The sequence below is a fragment of the Rhincodon typus genome, chromosome 5 (assembly GCF_021869965.1).
Source record: "Rhincodon typus isolate 14 chromosome 5, sRhiTyp1.1, whole genome shotgun sequence".
Lineage (NCBI taxonomy): Eukaryota > Metazoa > Chordata > Chondrichthyes > Orectolobiformes > Rhincodontidae > Rhincodon > Rhincodon typus.
Genome location: NC_063336.1, coordinates 87,605,136 through 87,619,809, shown reverse-complemented (window position 1 = coordinate 87,619,809; position 14,674 = coordinate 87,605,136). Strand labels below are relative to the sequence as shown.

At 40.7% G+C, this 14,674-nt stretch overlaps 1 protein-coding gene across 2 annotated transcripts in view; it reads right to left on the bottom strand.

Annotated features, from left to right (window-relative positions):
* The window catches only part of fbxo16 (F-box protein 16), a 50,279-nt gene that overhangs the window by 7,181 nt on the left and 28,424 nt on the right, over positions 1 to 14,674 (bottom strand). For both annotated transcript variants that reach the window (XM_048597261.1, XM_048597262.1), the window contains 2 exons: positions 12,105 to 12,304; positions 11,278 to 11,380 (listed from right to left, as the gene is read on the bottom strand). In XM_048597261.1, coding sequence (XP_048453218.1) covers positions 11,278 to 11,380; positions 12,105 to 12,304 — 303 coding nt within the window. The remainder of the gene's footprint in view (positions 1 to 11,277; positions 11,381 to 12,104; positions 12,305 to 14,674) is intronic.

Here is a 14,674-nt window from a genome sequence, read left to right as displayed (position 1 = left end):
AAGGAACTGTCAGAGTATTCATTAAGTGTCAAAAGCAACTGCCAAGCTTTAAAGGCATTTAAAAGTCACACACTTTAAAACACTTTTTAAAGACATCTGGAGTGTCAGAAAAAAGTATGCTTGCTCGTTCATACACTGTATGATGTAAGCCTGAAGGTTATCATTATTAGATTAGTGCGGCATGACTGATTTATCAGCCTTCCATTACCATAGTGCTGCGCCTACTATTTCACAATTTGATTGACACAATAGGGGAATGCTTTGGAACTAGTGATCATAATACTTTTACTCTTAAAATAGTTATGGAAAAGGATAAGTCTTCCATAAAAGTTTAAGTTCTTAATTGGAGCAAGACAAATTTTAAGGGTATGAAACGAGAACTTTCAAAAGTTGACTAGAGTAGACTGTTCCTAGGTAAAGGGCTGACTGACAAGTGGGAGGCCTTCAAAAGTGTGATAATGAGAGTTCAGGGGCTGTTAGAGTGAAAGGCATGGCTGGTAAAAAATGGATGAACAAAGATATTGAGGTTCTAGTCAAGAATAAAAAAGAATCATATATTAGATACAGACAACTGGGATCAACTGAATACCTTGAAGAGTATAAAGAATGTAGGGGCATTCTTAAGAGGGAAATCAGGAAGGCAAAGAGGGCATATGATATAGCCTTGGCAGATAAGGTGAAAGATAATCCAAAAACATTTTCCAAATACATTAAGACCAAGAGAACAACTAGAGAGAGAGCAGGATCCTTTAAAGAACAATGAGGTTGTCCTTGGGTTGAACCTTAAGAGATGGGAGAGATATTAAATGAATGTTTTGCATCAGTGTTTACTGTTGAGAAAGAAATGGAAGCTACAGAACTCAGGGAAATAAATTTCGATGTTTTGGAAACAGTTCTTATTACAGAAGAGTAAATGCTGGAGGTCTTAGAAAACATAATGGTTGACAAATCTCCAGGACCTGATCAAGTGTATCCCAGGATGTTGTGGGAAGTTAGGGAGGAAATTGCAGGGCCCCTAGCAAAAATATTTGTATCATCTATAAACACAGGTGAGGTACTGGAGGACTGGAGGGTGGTTAATGTCATGCCATTGCTTAAGAAAGGCTGTGAGGAGAAACTTGGAAACTATAGTCCTGTGAGTCTGACATCAGTAGTGGTAAGTTATTGGAGGTGATTCTGAAAGATTGGATTTACATGCATTTGGAGAGGCAAGGATTGATTAGGGATAGTCAGCATGGTTTTGGTGCAAGGAAAATCATGTCTATTATACTTCATTATTTTAATAAAGTAACCAAAAAAAATTAATGGACGTAGAGTAGTAGATGTTGTTTACTTGGACTTTAGTAAAGCCTTGATAAGGTTCCACAGAATAGACTAATTAGTAAAGTTAGATCACATTGGATTCAGGGTGAGCTTGCCAATTGGGTACACAATTGGCTTTATGGGAGGAGACCGTAGGTGGTGGTGTTGGAGGGTTTTTTGAACTGGAGGCCTGTGATCAGTGGTGTTCCACAGGGATTGGTATTGGGTCCATTTTTGTTTGCTGTTTATATAAATGATTTGATATTTTTGGCATCTTTAGTACATTATCAGATTATACCAAAATTGGTGGTATAGTGGACACTGAAGAAGGTTATTTAAGATTACAAAGAAATCTTGTTCAATTGGGTCAATGGGCCAAGGACTGGCAGATGGAGTTTAATTTGGATAAATATGAGGATTGGGATTTTGGTAATACAAACAAGAATAGGACTTATACAATTAATGATAGGGTCCTGGGTAGTGCTGTAGAACAGATAGACCTAGGGGTTCAGGTACGTAATTCTTTGAAATTTGCATCACAGGTTGATAGGGTGATTAAGAAGGTGTTTACCACACTTGCTTTCATTGCTCATATCTTTGCGTATAGGAGTTGGGACATCACGTTGGGATTGTCCAGTACATAGTTGAGGCCTATTCTGGAGTACTGTGTGTAGTTCTGGTTGCCCTGTTATAGGAAGGATGTTATTAAACTGGAGAGAGTTCAGAAAAGATTTACAAGGATGTTGCCGGGAATGGAGGGTTTGAAATATAAAAATTGACTGGAAAGGCTGGGACCTTTTTCACTGGAGTGTAGAAGGTTGAGGGGTTACGATACTGAGGTTTATAAAATTATGAGGGGCATAGATAAAGTGAATGACAAGGATCTTTTCCCTACGGTGGGGGATTTCAAAACTAGGGGGCATATTTTTAAGGTGAGAGAAGGAAGATTTCAAAAGAGATCTGAGGGGTAACCTTTTTACATAGAGAGTGCTTCGTGTGTGGAATGAATTGCCAGAAAAAGTGGTAGATGCGGGTACAGTTACAACATTTAAAAGACATTTGGACAAGTTCATGAATAGGAAAAGTTTGGAGGGATATGGACCAAGCGCAGGCAGGTGGGACTTGTTTAGTTTGGGAACATAGTTGGTGTGGACTGGTTGGACCAAATGGTCTGTTTCTATGCATGTATGACTCTGTGACTCTAATCCGAAAGTACTTACAAATTCTTTGAAGTAGGATTATGAATTCCAATGCTTGTTTTTAATAAGGGATTAAAACACTTGAATGAAATGTTTGTTCTTGTAAGGGTTTACATAGTTGAATGAATGTAAATATAGTGAATGGGTTTTTCTAAGTAAGTTTACTTCTTTAAAATAAATTCTGCAAAACAAATTTTATTTCCTTTCAGCATGAAACAGAATTCAGGTTTGTTCATGATGCGGCCTGAGGAGGATGCTATGGTAGGTACAAGGACACAGTGCAAAAGCACTGAGGCAGGGCTCCTATCCAGCCCGCTTCTATACATGGCAGATTTTGCTTTCTTTATGGCATCAGATGACCTCACTTCAGAGAACCTAGTTCCCAGAAAAGGAAAATCATAACTTGTGGGCTTGGGAGCTGACAAATGTTCCAACTCAAAGCTCCTCTGTCAGGGGCAAAAATTCAGGCCTATGTTTTAATTCTAAAGGGATAGTAATGAAAAGTAGGAATATTATGCTAACCTATTTCAGCAGGTAGTCACATTCCTTAGGTTAACTACCTTGAATTCGATCAGTGGTCAAGTACAGGAGGATGTGGCTATGAGTGAGGCAGGTAGAGGGATCAAGGAGGTAGTACTGAAAGCCTCAACACTTGGACTTGTCTAATGGGTTTGAAATTCTTGCTCCCTCTGTGGATGAGAACAGGGGCTTGTAGGGAGATGAGCAAATTAACCAGAGCACTGTCTTATTGAAAAGATAGGCAGATGGGCAGAAGGGGTGGAGTTGCCTTGTTAGGAAAAAAATGAAATGAAATCAATAGCAAGAAGCAGTATGGGGTCAGAAGGTGTAGAACCTGTGTGGATAGAGTTGAGGAACTGCAAACGGAAAAAGACCCTGATGAGAGTTATGTACAAGCCTCTTAAGAATACTCAGGATGTGGGCAGAAAATAAATCAGAAGATATAAAAGGCACGTAAGAAAGGCACTGTTACAATAATCACTGGGGACTTTGATATGCAGGTGGATTGGGAAAATATGGTGGGTGGCAGGTCCCAAGAAAAAGAATTCATGGAATGAGATGGTTTCTTGGAGCATCTAGTGATACAGCTCACGAGGGATCAGGCAATTCTGGATTCTGTAATGTGTAATAAGGCAGACTTGATTTTGGGAGCTTAAGGTGAAAGAATCCCTAGGGAGCAGTGACCATACTATGATAAAATTCATCTTGCAGTTTGAGAGGGAGAAGTTTGAATCAGATGTAACAGTATTATAATTGAGTAAAGGTAACTACAAAGATGAGGGAGGATCTGGCCAAAGTTGACTGGAAGGGGAGCATAGCAAGGAAGACAGTGGAGCAGCAATGGCAGGAGTTCCTGAAGGTACTTCGGGAGACACAGCAGGAATTCATACAAGGAAGAAGAAACATACTAAAGGGAGGATGAGGCAACGATGACTGACAAGTCAGAGACAGCATAAAAGCAAAAGAAAAAGTATAGAACATGGTGAGGAATAGTAGGAAGCCAGAGGATTAAGAAGCCTTTAAAAACTATCAGAAAGCAACTGAAAAAGCAGTAAGATGGGAGAAGATGAAACATGAGGGTCAACTAGCAGGGGATATAAAAGAAGGTTGCAAGAGTATTTTTTCTTTAATCATTCACGGGGTGAGGGCGTCGCTAGCTAGGCTGCATTTATTGCCATCCCTAATTGCTCAGAGGGCAGTTAAGAGTCAACCACAATGCTGTGGGTCTGGAGTCACATGTAGGCCAGACCAGGTAAGGATGGCAGTTTCCTAAATGACATTAGTGAACCAGATTAGTTTTTCCCGACAATTGACAATGGATTCATGGTCCTCATTAGATTCTTAATTCCAGATATTTATTGAATTCAAATTCCACCATCTGCCATGGCGGGATTCAAACCCGGGTCTCCAGAACATTATCTGGGTCTCTGAATTAACAGTCCAGCAATAACGTCACTAGGCCATCACCTCCCCATTAGACATACAAAAGGTAAGAGAGAGACAAGACTGGGAAACAAAGAAATATAAGAGCAGGGATATACTGCTGAAGCTGTATAAGGCACCGGTCAGGCCGCATGTGGAATATTGTGAGTAGTTCTGGGCCACGTATCTAAGAAAGGATGTGCTGGCCTTGAGGGGGTCAAAGGAGATGTACAAGAATGATCTCAGAGATGAAGGGCTTGACATATGAGGTGCGGTTGAGGACTCTGGGTCTGCGCTCAATGGAGTTTAGAAGGATGAGAGGAGATCTCATTTAAACTTACAGAAGACTGGGTTAGAGTGGACATAGAGAAGATGCTTCCACTAGTAGGACAGACTAAGACACGAGCGCATGGCCACAGAATAAAGGGATGACATTTTAGAACTGAGATGAGGAATATCTTCAACGAGAATGTGGTCAATCTCTGAAACTCATTGCCACAGAAGACTTTGAAGGCCAAGTCTTTCAGTGTTTTTAAAGACAGAGATAGATAGGTTTTCGATGAGAAAGGGAGTTCAAGGGTTATAGGGAGTAGGCAGGAGAATGGGGTTGAGAACATATCAGCCATGATTGAATGGCACACCAGACTTGATGGGCCAAATGGCCTTCTTCTGTTCCTATATGTTACGGTCATATGGTGTATTTCTGGTTATTAGATTATAAAAATGACGGAGGCAGAGTACACAGAGAAGATTTACAAGGACGATACCAGAAATACATGGATATACATATCAGGAAATAATTGTCATACGTTATCTCTCTATCTTGAAAAAAAGACTGGGAGTAACGTAATAAAGATCTTTAAAATTATTAAAGGCTTTGGGAGGATGGATACCCAGAAAATGTTTCCTGTTTGAGGAACAGCAGAACTGGAATATAAAACAGTCACCAAGAAATCTAAAAGGCAATTCAGATGAAAATTATTTATTCAATAGGGTGGATAATTGAAGAGTGGATAATTGGTGCAGAGTAGGGAGGAGGTTCTGCCTTTCACTTCTAATATTTTTAGTGGTTTATGTAAACTTATACCTTTTGTCCAGTGTTTTTTTTTGTCCAAAGTATTTGCTGCATTTGAGCTTAAGGACTATCAGAAGGACCAGCCAGAATGCAGATCATGACAGTTTGGAGTAGGATATCAGAGCAGAAGGATGAGAAGTATGATGTGGCAGGTTTAGATGATTCAATAATTATGGGGATGGATACTTTAATCTTTTATTGGCAGGATTGAGACTTCCATTTGGTATGCTGTTTGCCTAGTGCCAGGGTGAGGTACATCTTGACTGATAAGATATTAGGGGTTAAGGGAGCTGAAGGGGGAGGATACAAATATTGGGATCCATGTTAGAACCAACATGAAAAGGAACAGTAGGCTGGAGATCCTATTGGAGAATACCAGGAACTAGGAATTAAACTGAAGGATAGGACCTAAGTGGTTATAACCTCTGGATTATCACCTGAGCCACATACTATTGATCATGCCTGAAAGAGTGGTGCAAAAAAAAGTTTAACTTCTCGGGTCAGTGATACCAACCAGAATTGGGACAGAAATGAATTGTACTGTTCAGATTGGTAACATCCGAAACAGGCTGAGTTTCAAACCCATATCCCCATAGTATTGGCCCAGGGTTCTTGATTGTAGTCCAGTGACATTACCAATAGGCCAAAACCTTTGGCAGGGCTCCCTGTCTCAGGATAATAAGGTCAGCCTTTTTGAACTGAGATGACGACAAACATCTTCACACTGAGGGCTGAGGAACTCGTCGGAACAATCTTCCCTAGAGACATGAGAACGCCTGCTCATCCGGTATATTCCAGACACAGAGAGAGACAGAGAAATTTTGGGATCTCAGGGATTGTTTGGAACATTAAGGGGTCCATGGGATGAACCATGATCAGACTTTAACAGGGCAACAGACTTGAGGGTCTGAATGGCTGTTTCATGCCATTACCAGGCAAAAGTGGACAGGATGCCTGGCATAAGGCTCCTGACCCACTTCAAGAAGCAGGCTGTCAAGGTAGCAAGATAGTATAAGGTAGGGGTGGAGGTTAGATAGACCTTAGGTTTAGGGTAAAAGTTCGGCACAACATTGTGGGCCGCAGGTCCTGTACTGTGCTGTACTGTTCTATGTTCTATAGTGAGGGCAATTGCTGAAAGAGAGATAAGACGTCTACAACTATCCAGGGAGAAAACCTTCAATCTGCTACTTCCACATCATCCTTGGTTTGCTATTGGAGGGTAAGAGCACTGTGAAAGTCTCAGTTTCGCAGTGATGTTCTATGTATTTGAGTTTATCACTCACCCTCTCTCTCTGGCCAGTAGTTTATCACTGGTTTAGCCTCACTGCTATTCACAGATAACTCTTCTCACTAAGTTAATACATTATATAATGTACAACCTGAAACTACTTAGAAAATATCTAGCACTGGGCCAACAACTAATCAGTTCAGAGGTGTTATTATACACCTCTGGAATGGGTGGGACTTGAACCTGTGCCTCTTGACTCAGATAGGGACACCATGAGTGTATCAGAAGAGCTCCTTGCACCACAGCAATACTCCCTCTCTCTCACACCTACCAGAAATCACCCTGCGAAAACATAAAAGGGACACCTACCAGGGTTCACACTGCGAAAACATAAAAGGAGTTACAACACTCAGCAGCTTGCGCACCATCAGCTTCTGACCTTTCTTCACAACTAGGAGATAATAAACATCTGGTAACTTTTCACCAGAGATTTGAACGGGATAAGGACACAATTACAAAGATGGCTTTGGGGTGAACACCTCACAGATATCTGAAGCGCACATATCATGTAATGCATTACTGGCTTTCATTAACTGTCGTTCTTCAAAATTACTGAAACACCTTTCCTTCAGAATCCTTTAATAACTGATTTCCCCTATACCATATACTTCTTACTAGTAATGCACACAAGCAATCACAGCTCTGGGGATTCACACCTGTATCTATCAATGCAGGTATAGTGCTCGTGTATCCATGCTGATGTCTGTTAATGCTTTATTCCTTCTGTGGGGGAAGAATAAGTGTGAACATTACCAGGCAAAAGTGGACAGGATGCCTGGCATAAGGCTCCTGACCCACTTCAAGAAGCAGGCTGTCAAGGGAGCAAGATAGTATAAGGTAAGGGTGGAGGTTAGATAGACCTTAGGTTTAGGGTAAAAGTTCGGCACAACATTGTGGGCCGAAGGTCCTGTACTGTGCTGTACTGTTCTTTGTTCTATAGTGAGGGCAATTGCTGAAAGAGAGATAAGACGTCTACAACTATCCAGTGAGAAAACCTTCAATCTGCTACTTCCACATCATCCTTGGTTAAGTGTGGCAGCTCGTAGTACAAACAAAGCATTGTTTATTTCTATGCAGCCTCCAGATCGTCACTTCCAAGCCCAGACAAAACAAAGGAAAGCCCAATTCTAGTCCCATGTCTAATAGCCCATCAAACTGCACTCCTGAAATCCAAGAGGCAATTCAGAAGAAACCTATTTTTTCAAATAGCAAGGAACTTACTACCATGCTGAGCAGTTGAAATTCATAGCGCAGATCTAAGAGTAAACTAGACAAAGATATGAGAGAGAAGGGAATAGAATGTTACAATGCTAAATGAGTGTAGATGGGAGGACGCTCGACTGGGTGGACTGAATGATCTGTTTCTGTGCTAACTATCTTATATAATCTTAAATAATTGTGACTTGAAATCATTCGCTCCATAAAAGCATTTCGCAAAAGGTTAAAAATATATAGGATATCAAGAAACCAGAATATTCTGGGTTTTGTTGTTTATTTTCTCCAAATATGTTTCATCAAAACAATGTATTATCTTTAAACCTGACACCTTTTAATTTTAATTCGTCCATCCTTGTTTTTAAACCATTCACTGTAATGAACTACTTGTCATTAACTAACAGAAATAACTCCAAAGAGGCTGGTATCCTGTCACCAAGTCACTCTTTATTTACACGTGGACACTGATCCAGCTCCCTCGGAGCCAGGTCTCAGAATAAGAAGTATTCTTGGCACTTCTGTTCTTAACTGTCAGCCAGGGCTCCCCAGTTGGACCAGACTGACAGCCCCAGTCAGGGAATTCATATTCTATGAAGTCCATCTGGCTGACATTGTTACAATCATTACATCCCTTCCCCCTGTGTCTAAGGACATAGGCCGGTTCTTTACTTTGTAGCTCCACTGGTGTGTTTTAGTACCTGGTCAGGTTCCTCCAACTCAGTCTCTGGTACAGGTGGGTTGTAACGCACAGGAGTTCACCTCTTGTGCCAGGAGCATCTCGGAAGTGACATCTGCTGTGTTCAACTCAGATTTCGAGATATTTTCAACGCTTGATGGAAAGGGAGAATCCCACGGCTTCCGGAGCAGTCAGAAAGGCCGTTGAGGAATTGGGCACGTTTTGCTCCCACACCGCTTGCGAGTTTGCAGCTTTTATATGGTCCACATGTTTGTTCAGGACCATTGCACCTACCCAAATTTTATATGTCATTGGTCCTGACCTCGCATCGACCATGCCTCTTATCCATGCAGGGCCATTCCTGTGGTTCCTGCACCAAACTTCATCTCTGAAGTAATCTGTTTCTGTCACTTAGAGGAGTCATGTGTTCGGCATGGGCATTCCTACTACCATTTCACCCCAGGGAAGATCAGATTTAACCTGGTGTGGAGTCTTCTCCCCATTATCCCACAGGGAGAAAACAACTTTCTACATCCACCATGTTAAATCCTAAGAATCTTGTATGTTTCTTTCAGATTGCTTCTTATTCTTCTAAATTCCCATGAGCATAGGCCCAGCCGACTCAACCTCTCCTCATAAGACAGTCCCTCCATACCTGGTTTCAGCCTAGTGAATCTTCTCTGGATTGCCTCCAATGCCGGTATAGCTTTTCTTAGATAAAGGGCCAAAAATTGTTCACTGTATTCCAGCTGTAGTCTGACTCCTGCCTTGTACCGTTTTAGCAATATTTTCCTATTTTTATACTCCATTTCCTTTGAAATAAAGGCAACATTCCAGTCACCTTCCGTAATACCCATATCTGTTGAACATGGGTGCTACCTTCTAGTGAATTATGCGTGAAGACTCCCAAATCTCTCTATTCTGTAGCTTTCTGTAATCTTTGTCCATTTAAATAATACTCAGACCTTCAATTCTTCCTGCCAAAGTGCATAACTTCACATTTCCGCGCGCCCCCACCCCAGTACATTTCACCAGCTAAGTTATTGCCCAGTCACATAACTTGGCTACATCCCTCTGTAGATTCTTTCTTGTCTTCCTCACCACCTGCATAACTACTTTGTGCCATCCATAAACTTGGCTACAGTACATTCGCTTTCTTCATGCAAGTCATTAATATATATTGTAAATAATTGTGACCACACACTGATCCCTGTGCCACCACACTAACTAAAGGCCGCCAACTTAAAAATGCCCCCTTTATCCCAACATTCCGTCTTCTATAAGTTAGTCAATCTTCAATCCATGCTAAATATACTACCTTCAAAACAAGTTCAAATATCCCCATGGCAGCTGCGGGAAACTAAATTAAACTAATTATCACATTTGGAAACAGAAAAATAGTATTGTTAACAATGATTATGAAACTTCCAGACTGTCACAGAATCCATGGTTCATTAATGTCGCCCAGGGAAGGAAATCTGCCATCCTTACCTGGCCTACACATGACTCTAGAACTACAGCAATTTGGCTGACTGTTAAATGGCTTATTAAGCCATTTCAGAGAGTACTTGGTTGTATCAAACTGCTAGAGAAACAAAGCATTATAGTTTACTTACACCACATGGACTGCAGCAATCCAAGAAGGACATTGATCACCACTTTCTCAGGGACAATTAGAAAAGGGCAATAAATGTTGGACTTTTCAGTGATGCTCACATATTAAGTTAATCAAGTCAAGTTAATTCAGGAGGAACAAAGGTAAAGAACAAATTCTTCACTAACTGGAATGATTTTCTAACAACTGTGTGCAAAACTAGAATCAACAAGAAGCAGTTTGGATAATGTAATGGTGGAACTGTAGGTCTTGATTAATAACCTTTAGTTTCTTTCTTTGCTCACACAGCTCGAATGGAAATTGCAAATTTCTGAGACACAATAAACTGGAGTTAAAAGAGGAACATGGACTATAATATTGGTCATCAATTCAATATTCTTTCCTCATATTAGAGACTACCTGTCTGAAACTTGTGCCTGAGACTCTTTAAGTTATTATTCTTGACTGAAGGCTGTCTCCTGGCAAACTATAAAAGTGTTGGCTGAATTTCAAACAAGCACCATTTAGGACTGAAAGGTGCTTTGTAGACAAATGCATGTGTTTGTTGAGATAGCATCCAGATCATTAGTGCAGACAGAAAACTGTGTCCCACCACCCACTCCAAAGTATAGGAAGTCAACTTCATTTACCTGATGGTGAAACTCTAAATATTAGACTCTCATCAATAAAAGATCAATGACATGTGAATTGTGAATTTTGATCCTGCCTAAAAATTTAGCAAGTTATGGTGAAATAGACACCAATGGGTGGGGCTCGATTTCACTAAAAGTAGAACCAGACAGTAGCCAAATTTGAAACTTGTATAACTTGTGCCCACTTTCTTTTTCCATTGAAGTTTGTGGGTGTAGAATAAAGTGGCCTGCTATTTCAGTGGGTGTTATTTGGTTCTTTCTTTCTCCAAAGGTCCATCTTAATTACTTTATTTCTTTTTTAAAGAAAGCTGAGGAGGAATTGTAGCACACCTACCAGTGATTTTGCTTTCCTCATTTTGTAGTTTGCTGATGGATGTTTCTTTCTTTCACGAGCCTGTTGGCCAAGAGTAGGGGTGATTCTGCCTCCCTTCTTTCGTCTGGAAAAATACAGCAACCCTCATTCAAAAATAATGCTATTAGTTCAAGAATGAATAGAAAGTACTGATGCAGAACAGGTGTAATAGGCACAGGGCTGATCTGTTACCTGCAGCAAGGTGCGTGGAAACTTCCCTGGGAGAGATATATATCGCTATGTAATCGACTATAATGGATATTGCACAATAGACCCCTCTAACCTATGTCAAACGTCAAGCTACACACCCAATAGAATAAATAGTCTATTCTGCTTCAAAATGTTTCATGTTTTGATAGTCAGAGCAATATGTTTAACTATATATGAAATGAATAAAACAAAAAGATAACTTTATTATTAAACTATCGCGAGTCTTTTGATTCAGAGTGCTCTACACAATTGATGCAAAATAAATTCGTAATAGTAATGATTTAACGCTTTTTTTTCTGCTTTTTTTTTAGAAATGATTATTTCAAGGCACATGTCAGATTCATACTGATGACATGTACTGGGCTCAAGTATTCCTTTCCTGTTTCTCTTGGTGTAGTGTCTGAACCAAACTGAATACACCCACAGCTGTGGGTTCAGGTTACTTATGTGACCTCAATGTGGTGTTCCCCCAACCTCCCATACTGTGAAGACATGATTCAGTGGCACAGAGTCAGAGGTTCCCCTTGAGCATTGAGCAGGTCCTTCCGCTTCCCTACTGGTAGCCCGACAATTCCTATAGCAGGTTTCCTTACGCTTACCCAGGGGGTTCACAGTTGTCCAGGTAGTTGAAGCGTATGGTGTCTGTTGGATGTCGGTCTGAGTCACGCCATGGTGGGAGCTCGAGCCGTGCTTTTCCAGGCAGGGGTCGAGGTGCTATAATTCTCAGCTGCTTCTGATCTACAGGATTCTTTGGTAATGGATGGACATCCACCACAATAAATTCATCTCTGGGCGGAGTCTGGAAACAGGAGAAACGCTGAATAAAAACATATTTGTGACATCAGTCCATGGGCTATAAAGTTTGATGTTGGAAAGATAAAGGGGATAAGTAAAAGCTCCTCTACAACCTTTCCAAGAAACAGGTGAATGCACTTTTTTTTATTGAGCACGTGGTTTAAAAAGGTAGAGTCTTGGACATACAATGCAAAAAAGGCTTTTCAACTCAATGTGCCCGTGCCGGTTCAGAGGAGCTACCCCATTGGTCTCAATTACCTGCTCTCTCGCTGTAGATCCAAAATTACTCCTTTTCAAATATTATTCCAATTCTCTTATGAAGGATATTACTTAATCTGATTCGACCACACTTCCTGGTATATTATTCCAAATCATAACAAGTTTTTGCATAGAAAGAATTCTCCTCATCTCCCCTCTGCTTTTTTTTTCCCCAAACATTTGGGGAGCATTTGGCTCAGTAGTCACCACTGCTGCCTCACTATGCCAGGAACCTGGGTTCAATTCCATCCTTGGGAAACTGAATGTGTGGAGTCTGCACATTCTCCCCATGCCTGCATGGCTTTCCTCCCACAGTTGAAAGATGTGCGGGTTTGGTGGATTGGCCTTGGGTTACATATCCAGAAGTGCTTTCACAGAAAACTGAACATATTTTCCCATCACCTGTGTTACATTGCACCTTTATCCAACACCACTAAATTGTCTATATTTCCAATTACTGGTCAATTTACCTGCAAAGCCCAACAGAAGCAGTACAATGACACCAGAGATGGGTAGGGAGAGAGGGAGGAGATTTAATCAAAATGGTATTGGAGGGGGAGTCAAGGCACTCCATCTCTCCCTGAAGACATGAACAGTATCAGTGGATACCAGTGTGCTCCATCTCCAAGGATACCAGGGCATGAACACATTTGCTCCTTTTTTTTTAATCAACCTGTTCAGAGATGTTATTATACACCTCTGGAGCAGGTAGGACTTGAACCCAGGCCTTCTGGCTCAGATGTAGGGACATTTCAACCACAAAGTCCTCCATATTTGTTCTTTCTTTTCTTTTGTTTATATCCAGAAGTGCTTTTCTTTCCCCCATCATCAAATCACTCATTAACCTTCACCAGTAAATCACCCATGTTTCCATATTTGCTCAATCAAAACATTCCACAAAATAGAACACCTGCATTAAATCTCCCTTTAACCTATGCTGCATTAAGGAAAACAACACCAGCATCTCTGTAATGAAGCTGCTCATCCCTAAAACCGTTCTAAATAAATCTGTACGTAAATTACAAGACACCAGCTTCCTTCCTGAAGTATGGTGCTCAGATTGGACATAATTCCAGATCAAACCAAGCCAGTGACCTATAGTTTCAGTGTAACTCCCTTGGTACTCTGCAGGCAAGCCATTATGTGTTCAAACTGACAAATAGTTAATAGTATGCAAACTTATTGCCTAAGGCAACTGAATAAATGACACGGGCTCTTGGCAAGCTAGTACAAGGTTTTGCCTGTGTAAACAGTGTTAGTGAAAACTGGATTAAAGTATTGCTGCATTATTTAGAACGTCAAGAACTTAAAGAATAAGGGTTGGATTATCATGGAGCTGAGAGGACTCAATATTTGCTGGTTGACGAAAGGGAATGGGATTGAGTTCAGACAGACCAAACTATGGTTGTTGCAGAGCTTCAAATTGCAGTATTGGAGTCAAGAATTTATGAAGTAGTTGCAACACACTTCGGACAGGTAAAGTTTGTTTAACTGCAATACTCTGAAATTATTTTAAATCCCCTGCTCTTTAAACTGTAAAATTAACTGGTTACATTTGTCATTGATTCCTAATAAAAAAACCATAAAGAGTTGCTTGATTTACAAGCCAGCTGGTATGACATCTGTTCAGTTTAAATAGAGTTCTTTATCAACCTATGAGGTGAAAGCACAGCAGCCGTATTAGGTTGGACTAAGATTAGTTTGCGATTGACACAGAACAATGGGAAGAGTGGAACAGTGCGAACAGTTCTGGATTCATACACAGCTTTGGGAAGATAATGGTACAGTGGGATTAGTTGGGTGATTCAGGCCATGGAGAGAACACAGTGCAGTGGAATTACTTTTAGATTGGTTTATCAATAAATCTCCTTCTGTGATGTAAACTTCTATGGAAATTTATGGAGTGGATAATTGATGCAGAGTGGGGAGGAGGTTCTGCCTTTCACTTCTAATATTTTTAGTGGTTTATGTAAACTTGAGGCAATAAGTATTTATACCTTGTGTCCAGTGTTTTTTTTTGTCCAAAGTATTTGCTGCATTTGAGTTTAAGGACCATCAGAAGGACCAGCCAGAATGCAGATCATGACAGTTTGGACCAGGATACGGGAGCAGAAAG